The sequence below is a fragment of the Dioscorea cayenensis genome, chromosome 7, assembly GCF_009730915.1.
Source record: "Dioscorea cayenensis subsp. rotundata cultivar TDr96_F1 chromosome 7, TDr96_F1_v2_PseudoChromosome.rev07_lg8_w22 25.fasta, whole genome shotgun sequence".
NCBI lineage: Eukaryota > Viridiplantae > Streptophyta > Magnoliopsida > Dioscoreales > Dioscoreaceae > Dioscorea > Dioscorea cayenensis.
This window is the reverse complement of record NC_052477.1, coordinates 15426421-15451001: the sequence shown is the minus strand read 5'-3', so window position 1 is coordinate 15451001 and position 24581 is coordinate 15426421. Positions and strand designations below refer to the sequence as shown.

At 35.3% G+C, this 24581-nt stretch overlaps 1 protein-coding gene across 1 annotated transcript; it reads right to left on the bottom strand.

Moving 5' to 3' along the window:
• Positions 1–1534: 1534 nt before the first annotated feature.
• On the bottom strand, positions 1535–14619 carry LOC120264960. Its single transcript, XM_039272876.1, has 6 exons — positions 14288–14619; positions 10106–10186; positions 6811–6848; positions 3671–3750; positions 2344–2425; positions 1535–2237 (listed from the first exon to the last, which is right to left on the bottom strand). The coding sequence occupies exons 1-5, from the start codon at positions 14573–14575 to the stop codon at positions 2352–2354; spliced, it is 561 nt and encodes a 186-aa protein (XP_039128810.1). The 5' UTR covers positions 14576–14619; the 3' UTR covers positions 1535–2237; positions 2344–2351.
• Positions 14620–24581: the final 9962 nt, after the last annotated feature.

The following is a 24581-nucleotide window of genomic DNA, read 5'->3' as shown; positions in this document are numbered from 1 at the left end:
GGAAGTTACGTATTGTTGCTATTACTTTTTTTTTTTTTTTTTTGCAGGCATCTTCTAGAATTGGGCAAATAAAATGTTGATCCTCAGCTAGGAAAACTGTGAATGTTAGAAAATAACCAGTATGCTTATAGTAGATATCTTAATCCATTGAGTCAGTTTCACATGTCTAAAACTGCATATATACTTTAGAGGAAGTTGGAACGTGGCTTTTCCATGAGGCAATGCCCATAAATAAAAAGGTTTGTTAAAAAGATGAAAGCCTGCAAACTGAGACCTTCTGGAAAAGAACCATTGCTTCCAAACACAGAGGATGGAAGAGAAATAATAAACCAAAATTTACTCTCCTCGTTTCAGAATTACAAAATCTATGCCCTTACTCTAATCTGTACCTATAAAAAAAAATCAGAGTCGTAACATGAATCAAGAAGAAATTTTATTAGTATATCAAACAGACCTTCCGAAAAGTACTATAATGTTAATCTAAGGTGTATGCAACCATAAATTATATAAATTTAATGATTAACTTGTAAATGTTTCCCACTATTGATAAAGAAAACCACCAGTAGTACACCAAGATTCGGAGGTCAAGACGATGTGTAACTTTTGCCATATTCAGGCTGGATTACTCGTATTCAACATAGTCTAGTCATAAATCCACCAAGCTCCCTCATGGGTCTATATCAGGTGCAGAGAGAATACTGACTAAAGGACAGTTCAAGGGCTGAAAAACATTCTTAGTGTATGTGTTGGATGTACTTGACATGTGTGTGGAAGTGCATGCATGTTTACAGCTATTTACTGAATAATGTAACCACTAACAATGAGAAAACATGTAAAGGAGCATTAAGCTATTGTCAACACACTCATGTATGATGCGCGGAGTACAGCTATTAGGAACACAAATGAGAAAGCATGTGAGAAAAGTGCTCTCCTCTCAACACACTAGAATATGGCATCCTGGAGGCAAGGAATTGAAGCACATAAGAAAATATTTATAATGGCATCAAGAAGTTGAAAAGATTGCATTCGTGCCACAATTCCAAAAACATCTTCTGGTATGTACTAAACCACATTTTGACAGATGTGCAAAATCAGCGGGTGTTATCCCCCGATTGTATTCCCTTAAAAGAAATCTCTTGCACTATAATAGGTGGCAGCAAATCAAAAATAGCAGTAGAAAAACAAAAGATCTTGCTGCTGAAACAAGTACTAAATTTTATAATACATCACAGATGCATAAATTCCATGATTGTTAACGCACTACAAATCATAACATATGAGAGATTGGTCATACTACATTAAATTTCAGAAGCTGATATATCAAATACAAGAAGAAAAGTAAAAGAAAAGATGCATACAAAGTCCAGGATTCTGTGTGCACATTGGATTTCCACTTTCATGTCAAGATGCATAGATCTCAGCATGTGAGTCCAGGTTTTCAGGATGAGTATTTGTGAGCACAAATTGAATTCCTGAAGCACTCATGTCAAGATGGTTAAGCTATAAGATATCAAGTAGATCGTTAGCAAAGTTTAGTAGTTTATGCATGGTGCATGCGATATGATACATTTCTAAACCTTTATTTGAAAAGTTATGCGATGCACCTTTGGATAGTGATGATGGAGGGGTGTGCAGAGAGGGCCATATTTCTTCTTGATATGTCTAAATGTAACTAGTGGCTAAATTTCAACCTTTACATTTGGAATTGAGTTATTTCAGATGCCTTTTCTTTTATGAGGTTATTTAAAAGATGATTATAAAGTGGAATGATTATTGTTTGGCAAGTACACTATTCCTCTTCTTTTATCTCAACATGGAATACTTTGCTCATGTTGGTATTTCGCTAGTATGCTATTATAGTTAGTAATGACCCTAGATGCCCTAGGGAATCCACCTTTAGTTAGGGGTTGCTACAACTACAGGCACCGTCTAGGTCATTTAATTCTCTGTAGTCAGTGATTCCATGAATAACATACATGTGACCTTGTACTCCCGTTCCATAAGTAGAACACATGTGATTTTGCTGTAGTACATTCTCAATGACAACTTAACTTCAGCCATGATTGTTCAATCACTCATGTCAACCAAATTCATCCACATATGCAACATGGATGCAATTTGTCCATGAATAAATGAACACGGTCGAGAAGTTCAAAACATTGCCGTTGTTATCATACTCATTTTTCCACAATAAACTTATGAAATATCTGATAATGAGGAACCCTCCATCAATTGGCCTGAAGAAGTTGATCATGATTAGGCGGAGTTAGATCTTCTTGCATGAGCAGCAATCAATAAGAAAAGCATGACTAGATCAAGCAGAACTTCGTGTGCAGAACATACCCGTCCATTCAATGATATTCTAAATGGGTAACCAGCACACACATATCAAATACTCCGTATGGAATCACATTTGTTTTGTAACCTGTTGAACACATTAAACAAGAAGGTTTAATAGGAGTAACAGACTCCTAGTCAGTGAACAATTGGCAATCTTTTTGTTCATTGTAAGACAGACCACTTTAAGTAGAGTAGCATATGAAACTTCCTAATATAGTCGTGAAAGTGTTAGTTGCTATTTCCATTATGTCATAAGAGCCATTGTATTATTGGGAGATGAATTGCTTAGTATAGCTTTAACTAATGCCCTATACATCCAATCATTATGAACAACCCAAATGTGCACGGCGTTTCAAGGTATGCAAACAAAACTATGTGGCAAATACTCTACATACATTGTTAGTCACTAATGTATGAACTTGTCACTTTTTTCAAACTTATGCAGGATGCTAGTGGTGTGATTGATGGTAAACATGTCCCGGTTATAATTCCTCATGATAAACAGACCGCCTTCAAAAACAGCCATGGCTAGACAAGTCAGAACATCATGAGAATTGTGTCTTTTGATTTATAATTTCAATATGTTTTTACCGGCTAGGAAGGCTCTGCAGCAAATATGAGAGTTTTGAAACATTTTGTGGACATTGGACAGTTCGCTGTTCCAAAAGGCTGAAACTCGTTTATAGTCATAGATTGTGATCATGGGTTCGCATAATTTTATCTAACAAGTATATAGATCTACACATGTTAAGTAAATAGAAAATAATAATAAGGACAACCAAATCACAAGATAGACATGACCTGCCCAACTAATACTTACATCCATAAGCACATGGAAACCAATAATCCACTATCAAATAGAAAATCATAAAAGTTGATGGACTTCTGCTGTTAACTTGTGCACATCCAAAAGATAACATCATTGTATTTTTTTTTTTAATATTTAAGAGGAATCCTTTTATTCGTCACTCTCTAAGTAACAAAGTTTCCTCCAATGTTGGAAACACCCAAACCTAATTTCTTGACATCAAAATGATTTGAAAGACTAAATGTTCTCATGCCATATTTCACTTCAAAATATAATGGGTTCAAAGTCTTACATAATTGACAAATAATAAAAGTGCAAATGCTTTAATTAATGATGACAAAATTGGAAAGGGAATGAATTCTTCACATATTTGAAAACCTTTTACACAAGTGTATAAAGGGAGGAACTCTACTATCCCAGTAAGAATCTAATATAAGCAATGAAAACATGGAAGCATTTTGTAAGACAACTTAATGCACGAACTATGTACAAGAGTACAGATGACAATAAAATCATAATCACCTTTGCCAACACAGAGAACTTCATTGACAAAGAGATCAGAAGCCTCACATTCAGGGTCTTCAAAGGGGTCTAAGCAAGTCCTTTAAGAGAAAAAAAAAAAAAGAATCGTGAGCTTCGCAGGAGTCATGATGGCGGATTCAACCCAAAAAGAAGAGTTAATTGTAATCAATAGGCAAAGAACATTAAGGCGTGAGATGATGGAGATAAAAATTGTATAGTTCTTAACAGGCATTTAGCCAGTTTTTGTTGATTAGTCATGTCTTTTCCTAGCTCTTGTAGTAAATTCTTCTCCTTATTGTGCAAACTGCTTCTTTTAGTAGTCTTTGTGTGTAGGACAGTGCAGCCGGGCCCCAACTTTATGCTAAATGAGGGTGTTTCAGAAAAAAAGAAGAAAGATGACTCAAGTGAACCAGCCCTCTACGATACATAACCCTTCAAGCTAGCTGGCACACCTGTAGACTATAAAGACAGCTGGGACCCTGTCCTCATAACTGAGTATAAAAGGCATCAAAAAGACAGAGAAAAGGAAAGGAGAAAGAGGAGGGTGGCAGCTGAAGGAAGAAGAAGCTTAAGGAGGACTCTGAAAAGAGGAAAAGAAGGGACAAAGTCTAAAAACTGAAGATCAAGATAATATTGATTCCTTGTGTGAAGAAAAGAGTCTTATGTTTCTTTTATGTCCTGTTGTTGCATGAGCAGTCTAGACTTATGTCTTTTTCTTGTTGTAATTCTGATATGATGGTGTAAACTTTTACCCTAGATTTGGAATTAGCCTGGAGGGGGACAATTATGCTTATGTTTTATAAGAATCATTTATGATTAATGGTGAATCCTTTTGAATTAGCTTTATATCTTGCACTTGCACAGCTTGTGAATGTGAAAGCATTTCGCTTGCTCAGTCATAGAGATCAAAGTGACCTGAAAGGTGAACTCGGATCTTGGATTTCTTAAGGCTAATCTTGAAATTCCTGACTAGGGTTTCTTGAGGATTTATTAAAATGTCTTTAAGTTTAATGGTTTTTGTAGGGGTTTTGCAACCATGAATGTAGGGTTAGCCCAAATCAAGGCAACTTGTTTCTTGAAAGGAACTAACAAGTATTTGAGGACCATTACCTTTCAAAGTGTTTTGCCTACGCCTCACAAAAACTTGGCATCTCCTCCACTACTCTTGTGGTGAACATCCAAACCTAGGACTATCTATAGCTGAATTTTAGCCTCCACAGCTTGGCTCTTCACACTCTCAACTCCTGTAATTTGTAATTCCATTGTTTTAGTACACATTCACATTGTTTAATTGCCTAAATAGCCCATGGTTGCAATCGATTGGTAATCCACACTTGGTCTCCGAAGGATCGACATCTTAATTTCTACTTGGCATAAACCATGCGCTTGCAGTTAGGCAACATGAAGATATGACAATTGTGTAACTTGATAAACCTAATTGATTCCCTAGCTATAGTGACATGATAAATGTGAGAAATTATGACAATCAACAAAAACGAAGATTTCCTTACAAGAAGGCTGAACAACAAACTAGAAGGATGTTTGGCAAAATATTAGGTGATATTTTACCAAGAACAATGCAAAGAGCATTTTCCGTAGTGGTGTATATTTTCAAGCCACAAATTGCGCATAGAATCAGAATTACCTCATGAAGTGGCTCTGGAAAGGTCCCAAGCTTTATTTTCACTCTCGTAGGACAACAAACCACGTTGGAAATTTACTTGTATATTAAGTTTCTAAGACAACTCTATCCCTAAGCAATTGAATGATAAAGTTAGAAATAACCTTTTCATGGCTGGAAGCACTAGTTTGGATTGAGAAAAAGATTTTATACATTTTCAAGTCATGTATCCAAGAGATGGCACAAGTTAATCACATGAACTTAAAGTTAATTAATAGAATTATTATGAGAATGAAATATGCCATAATTCTAAATTTGATTTTTGGTTACATAATTTAACAAATAAGACAGTATAGCAACCTATGAGTTTGAGATTAGTTTGACCAAAAATTGAGCCTGGCACAACTCACTTAAGCTTGACTTGCTTGAGCTTGGTTCTATTTTTGATAATATGACTTAGTGTCAAGATCTCAAAGTGTTATTACGCACTCATTCAAGGGTGGGGCTTAGTCGATGGGCAACATGTGAATATTCTTGTATTACTCCATGTTGGTCATGAGGAGTATAGGAGGCTAGGTCAACCCAAAGATGGATATCAATTCAAAGACACAAGGTGACCTTCCTTTTTCGAGGTAAGAAAAGATAGAGGAAATACTTCCATAAAGGATGTAGTACCCCAGCCTAGAGCTACCTTACCATATGCTAGATTCAAAAGTTTTAGTAAATCCCCTAGACCCAGATCTTGAACTACCCTCTACGATTTGTGTAGCCATAAATCCTTATTTTATTTAATCATTGGTTAAGATCTGTTGGCTTTGTATATCATTCCATTGTAGTTGTAAATAAACAATTAAACGATCTTATTGTAGATCCATTGTGATCTTCAAATTATCTAAAAATCAAATCAGCCTTCCTAGTCACCACCTTCTCAACATCTAAGAGATCCATTAAAGAACACAGAGACTGATTGAAGCAATGAGCCCCTGTCAATATTAGCAGACTCATTACTTTAATTAAGGTAATGAACAATTATTTCATGGCTTGCCCATTGTGGCACAATTGTCGCCCAAGGCATAAAAGGTATGATGACTTGACACCATCCTCACCTTCCTCCTCCGCCATATCACAACAAATGCTTGGGAGTTTCTTTACTCAATCCTTTCTCTTCTTTTGCAGGATATCTCGTTCATATACATCTTTTCTTTTTCCCCAAGCATCTAAATATGGTTTGAAATGGAATCATGGATTTACATGAAATAGTTCGAATTTTCACTTTCAACCACTACAAGATCAACAACACCATGAGAGGTTTCAAAGGAAATGCACATATAAGAATGAAAAAAAAAATGATTTGACTCAGGTCATAATCCATATTGGATTCCCAAATTTGTTAATAGAAGAACAAACACAAGGAATTTAAGAATTACAGATGAATACCCTAACATAAGAAAACAGGGAAATGGCATCTACCTTGGAAGTCATATCACTCACATAGGTCCTAAATGAATAATTAATCTACCTGTCAGGGCTCTCATGTTGGTAGTGTTTCAACAAAACCTGCATGCACAATGGAGTTTCAGTTAAGTACTTGCCTTTAGCTCTAAGTTGCAATTGTATAAATTAATCCAAAAATAAGAGTCTACCTAAAAGAAAATGATTTAAATCCCAGACACTCATTCACTTCAACACAAGGGAAAATGTGAACATAGCAGTAGAAATTATAATGTAAGATGAGCGTAAATTAAGGTTCAAAATACTTTTTTTGGTAAACTAAATATAATTCTAGTCATTTGAGCTCATTTAATGGCATCCACAAAAAGAAGCAAATGATAGAAAAAATTAACATATGAAATAGAGAAGTTAAAGGATAAGAAGAAGAATAAGCTTATAAGACCGACTTTAAGAAGAAGACTAAGCCTGTTTAGATTCACTTTTTCTCAAGTCCAATATTGCTTTTTATAAGTTGAGCACTTTTGGTTCCAAATAAGCATATTTGGATTCACTTATTGAATAAAGCAAAAGCAGTTAAAAAATAAATTAAAAAAAAAATTTGGTGCTTTTTTTCAAAAGCCAAAAAATTGGTGCTTATGAAAAGCACTTCTAGTGGGCTTAAAAAATGTACCTTGTCTTTCTTTGGACCAAAAGTACCCTTAACAAAAATAAAGTATTACATTTTTGTCTTTTCAAATATCCATCACAAACTAAACCCTATTTTTCTACACTCACAGCTGAAGAGCCTCCCCTCTCACTTTTCCTTGATCCAAGAATGCCACTAATCAGAGAACGAGGTGATTGGTGATAACAGTGGCTTTGATTTTATCCAAGGAGCCGGTTTGCAGATGAACTAGCCATCGGAGTCAGCCAAGGATGACATTAACAAGTTTTGAGAAGGCTAGAGTGTCTTAAGATCAGGGAAGAAGACTTCAGCTTGTCCAAAGAATAAATTCAAACCAATGATCAGCTGCGAGAGGACAAGGTACTCTCGATTCAAGGTTTTGTTTAGGATTTCGATGCTCAAGAAAATTGTTTTCATGTAACTTATTATAATCAAACCTTAATTTGATATCTATAGGCTGAATTAGTTGTGGAGATGCTTTAGGCTGTAGTTTGACTAAAACTTAGACCATACAAGAATCAAGATGGATGGGAATTGTTGCTTATGCATGATTTTCAAATAACTTTTGGTGATTATTGATGCAATCCTTGTTAGGAATGACTAAAGATATCCCCTTGTTCAACTAAAACCAAAATGAGAGGACTGAGAGCATTATAATTATATTCATTGAGGTAGTTCTAACACTGTTGTGATTCTATTTAATTTTGCTTGATTATAGATGGCACATTGCAAAGTAATTTGGAGTTGGTGAATCATGATGGATGACAAATCATTTATTTTGCAATATAATTCAGTTGTTGAAACCGCCATTACCTTCAGCCTTGTCCAACTGCATGCAGTGTTAAACATTACTGGTTAAGTGTGTTTGCCTTCATGCAAACTTACAAATCTCATTTTGCTTGATTACCATTAATTGTAAATTGAAGTGCTAATATAATAAATTTCATGTAACACATAGGTTATGAACTAGGGGTCAATCCTCTGGTCCGCCATCTCCCATCCCAATCAACGACAAGATCTAGCGAGCACCTCATCCCTAACATATATTTATTGGTAAATTTCTTAATCTTTACTACAGCACACTGTTTGTTGTGTTCTTGTTTATCTTCTTTATCAAATTCTAAATCACCAAACATTACTTTCTAGATCAACTCATAATTGTAGGCACAACTATGTCAAAGAATTTTGAATAATCCAAAGAAGTTTTTTTCTTATGGCCTGGCTAGTTTAGTTGGCTTTTCAACCATTTTATGTTATTGCTTGTTTCAAACGGTGATACAGGTAGGTTAGAGTCATGATATCTCATGTTTATTGTGTCTTGTCAGTGAAAAATTTTCATTCATGAAGAAATTTCAACACCTCATTGTCTTTTCTGGCAGTAGATTAAGGTAAACATGAGATAATTCATTAGTGCAGAAGAAATTTCATTGCTTCTTTCATTAGTGCTCTTTTAGTAGACTTATAATACATCAACTAGAAACCCAAGACTCATAAATTCTCACAAGAACCGAAGGGGTACACATAGAAAACAACAAAATTATACACCCTAATAAATTTTTAAAACTTCCAAGACAATCTAAAAGACCTTTGACTTTGACAAGAAATTAAAAAGCCTCTTCACTAGCATAAACATAGGCTTTCGTTTCTGGTTCCTCTTTCTTTTGGTAAGTCTTCAAAGGATGATTCTATTTTGCATCAATATGTCTAAAATAGTCATGCATTCTTCGCCCTAACAAGATGATCTTTCTCTGATGCTATTTGTCAAGTAGTGCCCATCTTTAGTAAAACTCAGCTCCCTCTGTTTGTTACGGACATTAAACCAATACTGGTGAATGACATGAATAGCCCATAATTTCATGGGTAAAACAGAAGAATACCCTTATTTCATTGGTAAAACATACAGGTACTCTCCAGCAAGCCTATATCCATGGGTTTTAAAAATATATTTATAATCTATATTATATATTTAGCAGTTAAAATTTAATTTCATTTTAAATTTTTAATAAATCAATGGTTAGTTAGGTTTCTTTGCAAGTGTACATTTGTAATAATGGGTAATTTGCAAAAAAAAAAAAATTAAAAACTATATTAGCTAACAATTACATGCTTTTATAGGGCCATATAAACAATTACATACTTAAATATAAAACCATAATCAATGATGATTGCATAGAGATTTGCATATTTATATAGTCATTAATAACTAAAGTAGACTTTAAAAGACTTTTTTGCATATATAGCATCACAAGATTTAAAAATTACAATTTGGAAATAAACCCATATGAATGAACGCAAAAAATGACCCTATAAGGAGCAAAGGAGTATAACTACATACAGGCGAGTAAATGGACACATGTCTTCTTACCCACTGATGGATTGAGATAAGGGAATTATATGGCTCTAACGGGTAGATCCTACCCACACTCTACATGCAAGTAAGATGACCCATGGGTGGGCTTAACCTAGTAAGCCTATTTGCTAGGTCCAGACATGAAGAAAGATATAGGTGACTTTGTAGCACAAAGCTTAGATTAAAACAAGGGCCTTGACCTTATCTTGAATTAACTAGAATCTGGTATGTAAAAGATCACAGACTCAAATAATAATTTATTAGCAAATGCCATCTAATTGATACTGATATTTAATTCTTCCTAAAGGATTCAATATTTAAACATGTACAAGTGTGGCTTAAAAATACCTCGTACGCATGAATTACACGCTTGATTATCATATCTGAGTCTCTCATATCTTTACAAACATCCGGGTGATATTCCTTGACCTAAAACATGGAAGAAGCGAATTTTGGGTAAAAAAATGAATTAAATAAATATAGATAGTTCAAATTTCTGAATAGAGAGTAGATTCCAAAACATAGAATGAGCAGAGGTATAAAAAAAATGCATGAATAACAAAAAATATGGGATATGGAATAGTGGTCTATTTGTTCCATAGTAGAAAGATTGTACTTCATCACCAATAAAAATAATTAAAGAGGATTATTGAGTACTTAGTAAAGGTTTGATTTTATCATGAAGATCCACCAAATATGAACTTCAATGCATCAAACAGTAGAGATTTTTCCCTTTATAACTAACCAAAGAGAAGTTTTGGATGACCTATGTTCAAAATTTGACAAAGTTTTAAACAAGCAAGTTAGCATTTCTTTCTCAAAAATTCCATTTTAGAATGACCAACATTTCCATAGGATCTGGATAAATCTAAACAATGTTCACATTGTTTCATGCAATCTACAATTAGGTCCATATGTGTTTTAAGATGAACTCTGATATAATAACCATTCCCTTAATTGTCATTGACTAAGAGGCAAAAGGTTAATATTTTTATATATATATATTTCTTCCAGAGTTTCCTCATGAACCAACATACTCCGCATTGTTAATCAAAATTTCGCACAAAAATATTGCAATATGATGTATGAGAAATAACAATATAAGGCCTTTGAAAACATCGCACGCCAAAGTTAATATCGGCACTTGTGACTTGTTTGATATGAACATGAATGACACCCCTTGACATGCCAAAGGGTATCAAATAGGGACAAAAATAGCGCAAGTTCATTGGCAAGGAGTGCCTTCCAAGACCCCATCTCTGAAAAAACCTAACGCATCCCCCAAACCAACCTCGATTCCCAATACAGACCCATATGGAAAACCCCTCCCCACATCTGTCGGAGATAGAGATCCCCAACCCGTCCCAATCCCCATGATGATGGGTTCTCACCCTATTCCCTCCTGTTGGCGAAATTTTAGAATTGACCCAAACAAACATATATAAAAAATAAAATATATATATATATATATTATTCTAAAAACACAAAAATAAAACCAAAATCTTATTTCATCAGCAAAGCTTCAAATTATTTTGAATCAAGTCATGAATATGGATAATAATCCCGTGAAAAGTATTCTAAGTATTTCACATATTTTTTAAACAATTTCAGTTTTAAATGATAGTTTTATAATAGTATAATTATTTAATTTATTTATAATTAAATAGGAATTTAAAATATTAACACTTATTATATATGTGTGTGTGTGCGCCCGTGTGCGTATGTAAGATAGGAAGTTCCTCTCCCATCCCTACCTCAGCCTTGAAAAGAGCCGGATTTTTAGATCCCAGCCAAGCAAGATAGATTGTCATCCCTAGTGTCAAACAGCGCAATGCTTTAAAATTTAAAAAATTATGATATAAGTGTATATAGAAATATATTTTTTTTTAAATCAATAATTGAACAAACATACTATGCGTGAGATGAGGAAACCCACTTGAAAGAGTTTGTAAAATCACCCATATCTAGGCTTCATTGTTTCATTTCCCAAATTATTTGAGTTCATCTTAATTGATTATTAACATACTGAAATAAGTAAAGGAAAGAACAATGATGCTGCATGAAATAACAATAGTGCTTAGAAAATTTCAGTACAAAATTCAGTAACCAAAAGCCATAAGTCCTTTGCAAATCCAGTAAAATATTTGCAACCTTTGCTTGTAAAAAGGTTATTATATTCTCACTGAAATTTCATCAGCATTAAGTTAATGTTTCTTCTTTTTTTTACAAAAAAAATATATATAAATAGATAGATAGATCATCGATAAAGGCTTTTTCCTATTGACTATTTGCTTTATCATGTTTTCTCACCCAAATTTCAGCCATTGTTACTTGAGCTGATGAGCTTGTGAAGCCATCCAAATAATATGAAGCTGCAAAAAATCTTAAAAGAAAGATGGCTACACAGGAGGAAATACACCCTAAAAATAAATCAAACTCAAGTAATTAGCATGTCTGACAAACAAGTAAAGATTGTCTCTTAATTTGTTTATAACATGAAACTAGCATCAAATGGCTCTATTGAGCACCTTGAGACACGAATTGTTACCAAATACAGCACAATCACGTTGGAGTCGATGATAAGAAAATTTATGTGTGCATCATTAGATGAATCTAAATTGAGTTGTCCTCTCTATTGCTGTGATTTTAAATAGACATCTCCACCAGTTGGCTGTTAAAAATGCATGCAATCATGATGAGCTGGTTAAAAAAAAAAAAAGGTTACATTCAATAGTTGGACCTTCCAACTTGCAAGACAAGGAAAGAATCAAAACTTTTATTATCAGCACAATACCATCGAAACATAGAATGTTCATTGTAGGTGATGGATGTTCTATGGCTAGAGATAGTTTTGGTCGAAATTTCTAGCACCTAAAACAAAAGTCCTATGTTTGTCTGGCAGAACCAAGGAAGGTGACCATGCTATTAGTATTGTTTAGATAATATTGTGCTCAAGAGCAATTCCAAAGAATTTATAAGAAAGATGGAAAAATTCAAACGACAGAAAAATTGTTATGACACATTGAATAGAAAATGGTTATGAACAGGAGAAAGTCAGGTAGACTTTAAAAAAATAAAAATAAAATAATAATAATAATAATAATAATAATAAAAAGAATTGTTTGATGTTTTCACTTTTTGATGGAACTATCACATTTGCATGTAATTTGTTTAACAAGTCAGACATGAGATTTCAACACACCAACTATAAAATCTGGGTTTCAACATAGACTTTCAATTATAAAATGGCTATGCTTCATTCGAGTTATATACATGTAATAAACAACAAAATAAAACATCAACATTTAGGGCATGTTCATTTCGGGATAACCCTGAGAAGTGTAGAAGTGAGGAAAGTCCTATTTTTCCATTGTGGGGAAAATGGAAATGAAATTACACTTTCTATGGTCTTTTCAACGGAAGTGCAACATTTTAAAGAGGACACCGGCTACTTCCAGGTGTTCACCTTGAATACAGAAGCACTTTGGCATCTGATTTCTTAACAAGATGAGAAAACAATTAGGGAAGTGGCATCCGCTCCCTCCACTTCAGACTAAAATGATCCAAAATGGGACTAGTGTATGCTTGCCAAAGTAACAAACCTGAAGAAACCTAGTTCCTAATAAAGAAACAACGAAGGTGGGGAAATTTAAGCCACTTCCTAACTATCCCTCCCACTTAAGTAGAAATGAACACCCTCTTGACAAATCAAAAAAGACTCATAGTGCATGACAATTTATTGAGTTAGTAATAATCAAATCACCTTGCTTGGCTCAACAATGTCAGTTGGGTCTACATGTCTTGAGCAACCATGTTTTGTAATTTCGAAATATCTCTCTTGGAAAATAGATAGGGTTGTTGTGAGAACAATAGGAGAGGGAGTGTGTGGTTAGGGTTCTTCTTGGATTAGAGAAGATTGGTTCTTTTTTTCTTTTTCTTCTATTTTCTAGTGCTCAAGGAGGTTGGCGGCCCTCTTCTAACTTGGAATTAGAAGAAAGCTTGGAGATCAATCTGAGGGAGTTAGCAAGAGGTGGGGTCTCATAATGAATAAGGTGGGTTCCTAAATTCATAAGATCCATAATATCTAATTCAATCCTTTGTAGTTTGATAGTGAATTTATAGTTTTGACGTGACTAAGGATATAACCAAGAGTTTGGGTGAACCATGTAAATCCTTGTGTTGCGGTTGTGCTTGGAATTACTTCAATTTTCTTTTCTACCCAACATATTCAATGTGCTAGTTCTTGGATTGGCATAACACTATAATCAATTATTTGATGGTTTTGTGATTTGTTTATAGTGGTGACTGGCATTAAATGTTCTATGCAATTGAATGAATTGTGAAGTGGCTTCAATGGTATCTACCTCTTTAAGACAACAAGAAGAGAGACCTTGATGAGTATATTCAAAAAAATAAATAAATAAATAAATCACCTCTAATCCAAACAAATGGAGCACAAAACCTATCCAAGGACCAAACCCCACAAAAACATGTTAAAAATCATCACAGGTGTTCACAGAATTTGCATACCCTGGCTCGGAAGGCAGCCTTGAGCTGAGAAGGGGAGCAGGACATTGGATCGATCCCAAGGATCTGGTAAGGGGAAGCTGTAGGCGATGAGATCCAATCTTCTTCCATTCTGGAGCTCGCCCGGCAGTTGAAGCGCAACCTTCTTGTTCTAAAGCTCAGCCCTCGTCTTCCTCGAGAACCTAGAGGAGCAAAGCTCCGCGGAATTGTGATTTCTCCCACACAAGGCGTGCCCATGGTTGAAGGTAGATGAGAGAATACAGAACCCTTCACTGAGAGCGTTCTCTCCATCTCCTCTTCTCGTCCTCTCACTCGACAGAGAACGCTATTTTGTTTTTGGCTCCATCACAATTCATAGGTGTGGTTGAACTTTTTCTTTTATATTTTCTTTTTTAAAAAAAAATTTTCATATGAATTGTATTGGATTGGATTGCCCACGGTTGTTTAGTGCCCGTGGTAAAGTACTTGGTTAATTTGGTAGCAGTATTGTACTGCTTATTAAGCCCTAATATGGTTCCCCACGTGAAAAGTAATGTCGTTTAAGAATCGTACATAAAAATTAAGAGCAACACTAATTATTTTTAAAATTTAGAATAAAAATAAATCAAATAACTAAGATAATATTTGGAACCAAAAGTAGAAAGGAAGGGAAAAGAAAATAAAAGAAAGTAATAAAAGTAAAGAAAGGGTTAAATCATTGTTTGAATAGTCAAATTTTTTGAAAAAAAAAATGAGGTTTATTTGATAAACCTTATTTTTTTGGAAAAATTATTGTTCACCCCTCGTAATTTTCAAAACTTCCCAAAAACCCTCTCCAACTTTTACACACCCCGAACAGCCCTCCTTTATATTTTACATTCTCTTTAACCCCCAGCCGGTAAGTTGAAGTAGGTTTATGATATGAAATTCCATTTTTGCCCTTGCAAAAGGAGGGAAAAATGGCGCCCAATCATATCATGTCCGAAATTTATTCATAGTTTTGCAATTTTTTTTGCCTCCTGCTTGCTTTTTCTCAAACAAAGTTTAGAAGGCTCATATCTTGTTGTTCTTGTTCTTGTTCTTATTCTTATTCTTGTTCTTATTCTTGTTCTTCTCATTTGGTGTTTAAGCGTGCATTCTTTTCTTTCAGTGCGTGTATTGTGGGGTTCAAAAGGGCTTGCAATGCCGTTGTTGTTTGCGACCGCCTGTGACGACGGATGAAAATCACAGACGAGAAGACAACCTGGGCGTCCTAGACGAAAGAGGATCAAGTCGTAAGCGTCCGAGGTCCGTAAGGTGCCTTGTAGCCATTGCCACGCTTCTGGTCACAATCGCAGATCGTGCAATGAATCTGTTGCCGAGTAGCCATTGTGTATTGTGTATATACTTCTTATTATTGTTTAAATATTGAACTTTATATTTAAATATATCTATTACAGTTTAAATATTTGTTTCTCTGTTTAATTTTTTAATTTATCGTTTAAAATACATTTGAATTCTCTTAAAATATACAACGCGACTGTGCCTTTGGTCCCCCAAGCGTAATTAATACACGCTCGGTTCCCCAAGCGTTTCCACTCCCGGCCTTCATTAAAATAGGAAGCCGAAGCAACAGTAGGCTGTTGGATTTCGTAGTATAAATGCTAAGGAAGAACCATTTCGTTGAACATACAACCACTCTCCTTCCTCTTCTTCTTGTGTGATGGTCATCCTGTCGAGTCGAAGACTTGGTGTTCACAACATTCGCTCCATTCAAACCACATTTTTTAGATCAGAGACTTTTTACAGGATGTGTCATGATTGTTTTCCTCTGGTACGTCATCCATAAACAACCCATAGGTGAAAACTTACTTTTTCTTAGCCAAGTCAAAATGCTCGCCTTCTTGCTCTACGGGTAAGCAATGACGGAAGTGCGTTTTGACTTTGTCAAGAAAAGAAGGTTTCACTTATAAGTTGATTGTGGATGATTACCAGAAGAAGGCTCATCACATATCCTTTAAAAAGGACTTGATCTAGAAGAAAATGTGGTCTGACTGGAGCGAGTGTTCTGGACACCCTATTCGAAGGTGTACTTGGACGATTCCGAGGTCCGTGATGGTTACGTCGTGCGTTAAACGGAGAGTTTGAAGCTTAAACAGAGAATTTTTGTATTGCCTAACGTGAACATTCTATTTTTTTTTTCAGAGATTTGTATATGCCATTGTAATTACGTTGATATTTAATAAGAAAATGAATGTTGTATTGTATTGTCTTACGTGAACATTCTATTTCTATCAGAGATTTGTATTTTAATTACATTTCATTGTAAAACAGCTGATTTTTACAAAGAAACAAAGTTACTTGTGTGCCAACTTTTCATTTTTAAACAGAGAAAACATTATTCTTACAGTTAACACATATATTTAAGTAGAGACGTTAGTTTAAACGGTCGATAGTTATTTTCGCAAGTGACTAGCTCGTCTTAAACTGTAACATGGATATTTAAACAATGACATTGATAATTAAACAATGACATTGATAATTAAACAATGAAACTTATAATTAAACAATGAAAGTGCAAGTTAAACAATGAAACTGGATTGTTAAAGAAAGAGTCAAGTATATAAATATAGATACATGTAAATTTACATTGACAAAATTTGCCATGTTCTTCGGAAAAAATGAATTGAATTTAAATTGGTTTACATTTAAAACTAAAGAACGTATACAATGACTATGAACTCGCTTGCGAACTCTCCCCTTTGGCAGTGATGCCGGCTGCCCTCCCCTCCTTAAGTATGCGGAAAACATACTTTAATCACAGATAAGGGACGTCCGTCTGCGGTAGCCGTAGCTTTTCATCGGCGAGTAACTGCTCGATAAACCGCATGACATAGACGCTGCAGTCGACACTTCCTTTTTTTGTCGTGGGGTTTTAGTGTCATGAACAAGCGGGAACTTTGCGGTCGCCGACTCGTCCAACTCCATGTCGATACAAAGGTCGAATAGGTTCCGCTGTCGAGGTATACAAGTTGATATTAGAATGCCGATTATTTACCGAACACTATTACTCAAACACAAATTATTAAAGCACTTACCATTTCTAGAGCATTTTTATTTTATTCCTCGCTTTGGCATGAAGAATAATGCCTGTATTCTTGTTTGTCATTGTCAAGGACGACGATATGGAAGTGGTCACTCATAATTATCGGGAGGATGACAATGTCAACTTCATGCAAGTTGCGCTCGGCATCTCCGATCATAGCCATAGTGGATTCATGTGCGTTCTCGCCCTGCTTTGACATGAACACCGCCAGTGGTCGTGTGATGGAGGCACGCTTCTTATAACGATATGGTACTACGCTCATCGACTTTTGCAATATACATACAAAAGCATCCATCATATCATCTGCAACCATCTCCTTCCCCTCAAGCCAGTCGAATAGATTGGACCGTGTGGTGCTGACAGAGTCATTCTTCCACATAACAGTGCTATGGTTGAACGGAACATAGATACGTAAACAATATTGTAAATATTTAACTGATACAACAAGATTTAAAATCCTATGTAATATTTAAATGTTAACGATATAAATTAAATGGTAACGTATAATAGTTAAAGGTTAACATCTATATATTTAAATGCTATATTAAATGTTTGAATGTTAACTGTAATACTTAAAGGGTAATATGTAATAGTTTAAATGCTATCTGTGATGGTTAGACGTTAACGCTCTTACTTAAATGGTACCATATAATAGTTTAAAAAATACCATAAAAACTTCAAACTTACTTATCCATAGGGCAGTTGAGGAAGATCCTTATCAACTCCTGCTGGTACTTGTTGAGGCGCGATTGGCCAACGTATTTTTTCTTCTTCGGAATGAAGACTTTCCGAACTTCTTCTAATTTTTTTATTGGCATTGTTCTTCTCTCTCGTCTCCATTTCGGCGGCATTCCCTTCCTTCGATGGGGGCACAACGGCAGCATCAACGGGAGACACTTCCTTACATGCTTCTTGTTGTTGTGGGATTGTGTCTACCTTTGATGTGGCACGGTCGGCCGTTGGTTCCACCGTGACTTCAAGTTCGTTGAGGATAGAGTCAACGACCTTCTCAGCCGCGGCCACGGCAACAACATCAATGGCAGACATAACGTTGGCTGGTTGTTGTTCTTCATGGATTGTGTCCATCTTTGATGCCGCACTGTCAGACGCCGGTTCCACTGTGTTCATGCTGTCGTTAACAACAGAGTCAATGATCTTATCCACTGTGATAATCTCAGCGTTATCTGTGATCTCCCCCATCGTGACGGCCATGTCATCAATGGTAACACCATCAGCCGCCGATGGTGCTGCTATTGTTTCATCATCAGCCAGCGGTGGAGATGGAAGCATTATTGTTTTCCTCTTTTTTGCAAGCCTCTTCGAATGAGGCCGCCTTCGAATGGCCACCTTGATGATGTCCTCGATGTCGAATTCCAACGGCGCATCCGTCCCGAGTGCTTCATTTGTTTGGAGGGAAGGCGCAGTCGATTGTGAGTGTGACCGGCCTTCCAATGCCTCAACCAGAGCGATAAGCCGAAGGAACTCGGTCATCAAAATCTGGCAAGCTTGTAGAAGAGTTGCAGTGACATCCTCGCCTAGTCTGCCGGGGCGCGCCAGTCGCGCCACGGTCGAGTGGGGTAGGCGAGGGCTTCTCTGGCCTCGAGGAATGCGTGCGCGTTTCGGGCTGAAAGTAGGAGAGCGGCGTCGAGCGCGCACGAAAGAGGTTTCCCTCTCATCTTGCCTTCAAGCAAGCGGTTCCAAAGCAATAGCATCTAACCGACGGTTGGCCCGAACAAATATTTCTTCATCAGCATTCGCCGGAACCAGCTCAGGAAACTAACATGTGTAAACCAAATAATCTTAGCGAAATCATTCAGTTTAAACAATAAAAACTATATTTAAACATGTAACTTATATATTTAAACATTATAGCATATTATGTTAAATAGAGAACAAAATATTTAAACATTAAAGAAATGGTTTAAACGGTAGATGAACAAAGTTAAACGGTTAATAATATTTTTAAACATTAACGTCTACGGTTAAACACATTGTTTTTGAATTATTACCTCTTTTCCTTCAAGAGATGACAAACTCGTTTCTATCGTCGCTTGCTTCCGATAAGTATTTTCACCGTAGCACAGCATCCTTGAGATCTTGCAGAAACGAACTTTCTTTTCGGTTCCGGTCAGCTAGTAAAACCAGATGTTAAGTGCGACTGTGCAACCCTTAACATGCCTGGTGTTGGTCTTCTTCCCCGCGCATTTAGATTGCACTCGAGCGGTGGCTTGTGGAATGTCCTCCATAAGCCACTTGTGTGTCGCCTGCGCTCATGCGTATCGCCCCATGGCAGGTAGATCATCGACATAATCAAAGATCCAGTTAGGAACCGAGCAGGACGTATTTGGGAAGAGGATTGTACCCAGGAGGTACACCATCAGTAGTTTGGCAAAATTTTCTTCTTCTCCCCTCTGACGAACGAGTTGCTGAAGAGTGCTCCTGATGGAGTCTCTATGTCTCTCGTATGTTTTCGATAAATACCTTTCTTCGAAAGCTGAGCGTGTTTTCTTCTTCTGAAACACGACTGTGTCTCCATCGCAACTTAGACCAAGAACGAGGGCCACATCTTCAGGCCTGAAAGTCAGCATGCTTTCCCCGATCCTGAATTTATTGGTGCGGCTATCATACCTTTGCAACGAGAGAATCAAGAAGGGCCCGCTCTTGGAATACGACTTCCAACTCGATGAATGTCTGCGAACGGTGTCCTTCGGATGATCTCCCAGTGTCGAGGGATCATGTGAACTTTCAATTCAGCCACGGTCTCCACTACCGGTGTCATGTAGCATCACCCATTAACTAGATTGACCGTCATAATCACAAGCTTGCGATAATAACAGCACATTCAGACATCAGTATTCATAAATTGATAAGCGAAAATATAAGTTGTTAAACGGTAAACTCTCAATTCTTAAACATTGATGCCATTTGTTAAACAGAGACCTATATTATTAAACAGAGATACAAATAGTTAAACAGAGACTACAAAACTTAAACGGTAAAAGCTCATTATTTAAACGTAGACCTCATTTTTACAACTGCAACCATATCAACTGAAAGGGTAAACGTAGATTATAAACATTACACAAATCACAACAATAGAAAAACCATTTCGATCGTGTACACAGACGAAAATGTAAAACAAAACAAAAACCCTAGCCGAGAGATCTCCCTGCAGACTAACAAAACCCCAGCCGATAAATCCCCATGCAGGCTTCAATGTCTTCCAAGAAAAACAAAATCACAAAACAAAACCGAAAAATGTCTCTTCATAACAGAATAGTTAACAAAAAACCATAATCAATACCTTAGACTGTAAAGTGATGAAATGCCGAATACTTGCGCGGGACTTCTCCTTCGAGACGCCGGTGGAAAGGGAAGAGCTGGAGACGCGAGTTGAGAGAAGACAAATGGCTGGAGACGCAGTTGAGAGAAAGACAAGCAGCTGTAGCCCTAAGAAAAACCCACCCACTTCCTCTCACACCGCCGAAATGGGTGCAACCACGACTTCCCGTGCAAGGGCATTTTCATCCATAAAATTTAAAAAACACTCCGTTTAATGCCGTTACGTACTTTGGGGGTTTGAAAATCATGGAGTGTAAAAGGAAAGGGTTTTTGGGGATTGCAAAACTATGGGGGTTTTTTTGCCAATATGGCAAAGTTGGGAGGTTTTTTTGGCAATTCTACCTTGATTAAAAAGAGGAAAGAAAAGGAAAGAATATATATAATAATATGATTTATTAATTATACTTTATTATTAAATAAAAAATTAATTATTTATATATATACTAATGCATTATCAATATCTCAAACAAATTCATATTTAAATAGTTTTTTTATAAATATGAAAGTTATTTCTCCAGAATTGGGGGTATTGTAGATTTCTTTCTATATCAATTGTCATCATTACCAACAGCTTTTTGGGTCAATTGGCATCGGGTCCTTTGCGTAGGGCGTTCATTTCGGGGAGGATCCGAGATCGAATCTCATGTCCTACGCAAGGTGAGGGCACGTGGGTCGGCGTTGAGCCTTGCTCCCCACATATGCACGTCCTTGGGTTCTGGTGCTTGTCGCCTTTGTCAAAAAGAAAAAAAAATTGTCATCATTGAGATTCATGAATAATTCAAATTAATATTTAGAAATAAATCTTGTTTCTATTTTTACTTTCTCAAAAAAAAAATGATTGAAGTTTTTCTTATAACTTTGGCACAATTATTTGTAACTGTATATTTATAATATAGATGTAGTGATTAATTGCACTTTTAATTGAGTAATTTTTTTTTAAAACCCTAACATATGAAAATGATGAGATGCTAATTATAAACAATTAAAAAACATATAATAACAAAAACAATATAATAATAAAAGCCTAAAATAGAGAAATATATTGATATAATAATGTTTAAGGTAAATATAGATCTATGATTGATATCGATAAATAGAGAGAAAGATTAAGAACACAAGGTCAAATCTATGCAAGATATGTAAAATTAACTGCAATTATCGAATCAACTTTATAAATTGATGTTACGTAATAAACTGAATAAAAAAGAGAGTATTAAGGTCATTTTAAAAATTATAAATTTTAGGAGATTCTGTGATGCTAAGGACTTTTGGTTGTTGTTGTTTTTCCACTTTGGATGTGTGTTTAGTAGTGTATTTTGAGTAGAATGTAGAATTTTGGGTTGTAGAATGGTTGTGTGAACCATTCTTGGTCACTTGGGAGACACACCATCACTCACACTCCTGTATGTGAGGTCGTGTGACATTTCAAGGAACTACACGAGCATTCACGCACTCGTGTGGGTGACCTTGTGTCTTTCTAGTGTTTCTCGTATTGTAGTAGAAAGTACTATAGCAGTGATACTGTAACAATATCACTGTGACAAAAGTATTATAGCATGGCATTGTAGCAATCGCTAAAAGACACACAGCCGTGTGAAAAATGTCACACGCTTTTGTCGATGTTGCATACGCCCATGTGAGTGTCCTTGTGTCTTTCTGTCATGAAGTACTGTAGCATAGTACTATAGAGTTTGGCAAAAAGACACATGGAGTAACACACAAACATATGAAAATGACACACGGGGTGACACACACCATATGAAAGTACTGTAGCAATATTGTTATAGTAACTTATTGTAGCACCATACTGTAGCAAATCGCTAGAAAGACACACGGGGTGACACACGGCTGTGTGAAAATGTCACACGCTCGTGTGGATGTTTCACACGCTAGTGTGAGGCCTTTTCATGACATTGAGGTGAGAATATTATAGTCTTTTACCCGTTTTTCTTCCATTTTAACCCTTCTTTCTCATTTCATCTTCATTTCTACTTAGATGAAGCCCTCCCCAACCCTCTCCACCTCCTTTGCTTTTATGAAATTGAAAGGATTATCTTTCACTTCTTCTTCTTGAAATCATTAAGAATGATTTAATGCTTAGGTCATCCTATATGAAATAAGGTTTGATTTCACTTCTTCACTCTTTCATAATGAAGCGCACCAAATTTAGTAGTCAGAATCATTCAAACATGAGTAAACATTGAATTATTTAAATCCCATGGATGGTCTAGAGACAAACAACCAAATAAAATAGACCGAAAAAAAAATTAGCAAACGTATGTATAATGGCAATTGCTTGTATAACCCATAGATTACCATATGAAGGGATTTAGCATCCAATATCCTTGTGAAGCTCGTTGAATATGTTTAGCAAGCTAAGAGGCAACTTGATGCCCTCATGCACAAAAAAAAAGAAGCCCTAGGATCCTTGAATTAGGAAAAAAAAAAAGAAAAAAAATCATTGTCATAATGTCATTGTTCATGAATCCAATATAAAAATGGCTCTTTTAGTATGAATAGATACCCGCCAAATGATTACAAGCCTCACATGATCAAAATAGAGTTGAAATACATGTAAATATATTTTTTATCATAAAATTGTAATAATACCAAAATAGCAAAGTAAAATTCTTTTACAATAGTCTTTAATGAGTTTCATATCATGGAAATAATACATAATTGCATTATTGCTAACACTATCAAATACATCTTTTTCAATATATGTAATCAAACAATCATTTAACCACTCATTGCTTATTTTTATTTGTAAATTATTTTTTATCGATGTCATCATAGAAAATGATCTCTCTATAGTTGTTATAGCCACAAGAAAAATTAATGGCAACTTCAATAACAAATATACCAGCAGATAAATGCTATGCTTCTTGGCCTCTAAGATCCTTTATGAAAGATCTCCTATTCCATTTAAATTAGTAAACCTTTTGTCCCCATGTACATCCACAACATAGTTTCCAAGTTGATTTTTGAGAGCTATAAGCTCAATAGTAGCAAACTCACATGGATTCAACCATATATCTTTTGCAACCTTTTTTTTTTATCAAATGCACTAAATGAGTTTCTTCGACTCAAGCAAGAAACACAAAGAAGTAATTCAGTATTTACTTCATCAAAATGATTATTGAGCCCTTGATGTTGCATATCAATCACAGTCTTTTTTTTTTAAATATTGTTTTTTTAATTAATTACCAAAATAGGCATTTATGTAATTATTTATGGAAATAGGCATTTTTTTATATATAATATATTAAACTTTAGTTTTTTTAAAGTTGTAGGTCCCACTAGTTTTTTTAATATTAAAATTTTTAATTTTTAATTTTTAAAAAAATCACTGGTCCCACTAGTTTTTTTAAAATAAAAAAATAGTTTTACATTCAAGCCCTTATAATTTCATAATATTTTCTTATAACTTGTTTTATTCACACTTCTATTCTCCTATTTCTACTTTCACTAATTCTAACAAATAAAATTATGGGTAATATTTGGTCAAAATTTTAACAGATAAAAATTGTTGTGGTCAAAATTTTAATACTTAAAAATTAAAATTATTCCCAAATATTATAATAGCAAACCTGCAATTTGTTGGTCTAGGTGGAGAGCGTTATTGGGGCTTGATGGGATGAATTATTAGTGGCAGATGGCATCTATCCCATTCATGAGAGCCATTGGATCAAATTAATCATAACCATCCATTTGTTAGATGAAGGCCTATACTAATCGTCCAAGTCCCTTTTGTTAAAACACACAAGCATTGTTATAAGAAAGATTATCAATATAGAGAAGTTCTCCTCTAAAACTTGTGTCATCCTAGTTTCTTTATTTTCTTGCAAAAAAGTTATTTTATTTCCTTTACATTCAAGATATCAAAATTCA

Bases quoted from the DNA above. Each gene is read 5' to 3' on its own strand.
- LOC120264960 (XM_039272876.1), bottom strand. From the start codon at position 14,575: ATGGAGAGAACGCTCTCAGTGAAGGGTTCTGTATTCTCTCATCTACCT. The intron at 10,187-14,287 runs GTATGCAAATTC...TCCATGTTTTAG, and splicing joins AGGCTGCCTTCCGAGCCAGG to GTCAAGGAATATCACCCGGA. The intron at 3,751-6,810 runs GTAGATTAATTA...TTTCTCTTAAAG, and splicing joins CAACATGAGAGCCCTGACAG to GACTTGCTTAGACCCCTTTG.